The sequence below is a fragment of the Aptenodytes forsteri genome, unplaced genomic scaffold, assembly GCF_000699145.1.
Source record: "Aptenodytes forsteri isolate BGI_AS27 unplaced genomic scaffold, ASM69914v1 Scaffold323, whole genome shotgun sequence".
Classification (NCBI taxonomy): domain Eukaryota; kingdom Metazoa; phylum Chordata; class Aves; order Sphenisciformes; family Spheniscidae; genus Aptenodytes; species Aptenodytes forsteri.
The window spans coordinates 128,673-129,819 of NW_008795323.1; the positions used below are offsets into that span (position 1 = coordinate 128,673).

The window sequence follows — 1,147 nt, forward strand, 5'->3', positions numbered from 1 at the left end:
CATAAAGCCAGAATAGCAGAATTAAGCATTGAAATTTGCCTATTTTTCACCTACTAAATGTTTACTATACCAATGAATCTGAAACAGAACACCACATACTTTACTTAATAATAAATAACAGTACCTAAACCTTGTACCAGCTGCTTTTTGCTTTATGCAGATTATGGCAGAGGTACTCCTCAGTCTGCGTCATAGAAGTAAATTATTTTACTGTTCCTGGAAAACTGTTTAGATTTTTTTGCCTGAACTGTTCTCCTTTCCCTTTCCAAAGCCCTCGCTACAATCCCAGGTGCAAACTTCCTCTGCTTTGAAACTTTCCCCCTGTGGACTGGACTAGATGCAATTATTTCCTGAAATATTTAATCCGGCAGTGTTAACTTTGGCCAGTTGAAGTAAATATAAGTGAGTGAAGACGTAATAGTAAAAATTTAACTCTGGTCCCTGAAGGCAAATGCCCACTGCCATACCAGCAGGCAGGAGACAGAGACACAGAAGCCTGTGATGACAAAGACACATCACACAGTGGACAACCAGCCCCTAGCCAGAGATGACCGGCTTCCTATCAGACCTGGTAAGTACTTGGTGGGGTATTTACATCTGTGACATTTTTGTATGCTACTAGTGTTTCAAAGAAAACAAAATCAGTATCTCAGTAAAAACAACAAGGCTCCTATTCACTAAAAGCGTCTTGGAAGTGGTTCTGCCCACCATTTTGAAGTATTACAGATGTTTGTGCTTCATATGCTCTCCCATCCATCTTTGTCATATTTTTATTAATACATTAACGTTTCTTAAATGTTTTCATTTACTGGAAAATATTTGCTTACCTCCAAACATAATTTGTTTTGCTTACCTGCTTAAAAAAGAGTTTTGTTAAATATATTACCAATTATTTAGTGCAAGAGATGGCAGGCAGAGGTTTTGAAAGGCAGGGAACAGGACTGGATGTTGGCAGCTGTCCTGGTTTCGGCAGGGGTAGAGTTAATTTTCTTCCCAGTAGCTGGTACAGTGCTGGGTTTTGGATTTAGGATGAGAATAATGTTGAAAACACACCGATGTTTTAGTTGTTGCTAAGCAGTGCTTACACTAGTCAAGGACTGTTCAGCTTCCCATGCTCTACCAACCGAGAAGGCTGGAGGTGCACGAG

At 39.8% G+C, this 1,147-nt stretch overlaps 1 protein-coding gene across 1 annotated transcript in view; it reads left to right on the forward strand.

Annotated features, from left to right (window-relative positions):
• Nucleotides 1-547: 547 nt before the first annotated feature.
• Nucleotides 548-1,147, forward strand: part of LOC103899487 (solute carrier family 2, facilitated glucose transporter member 11) — a 10,978-nt gene continuing 10,378 nt past the window's right edge. Inside the window, exon 1 of the mRNA XM_009279968.2 lies at nucleotides 548-571. Coding sequence (XP_009278243.1) covers nucleotides 548-571 — 24 coding nt within the window. The remainder of the gene's footprint in view (nucleotides 572-1,147) is intronic.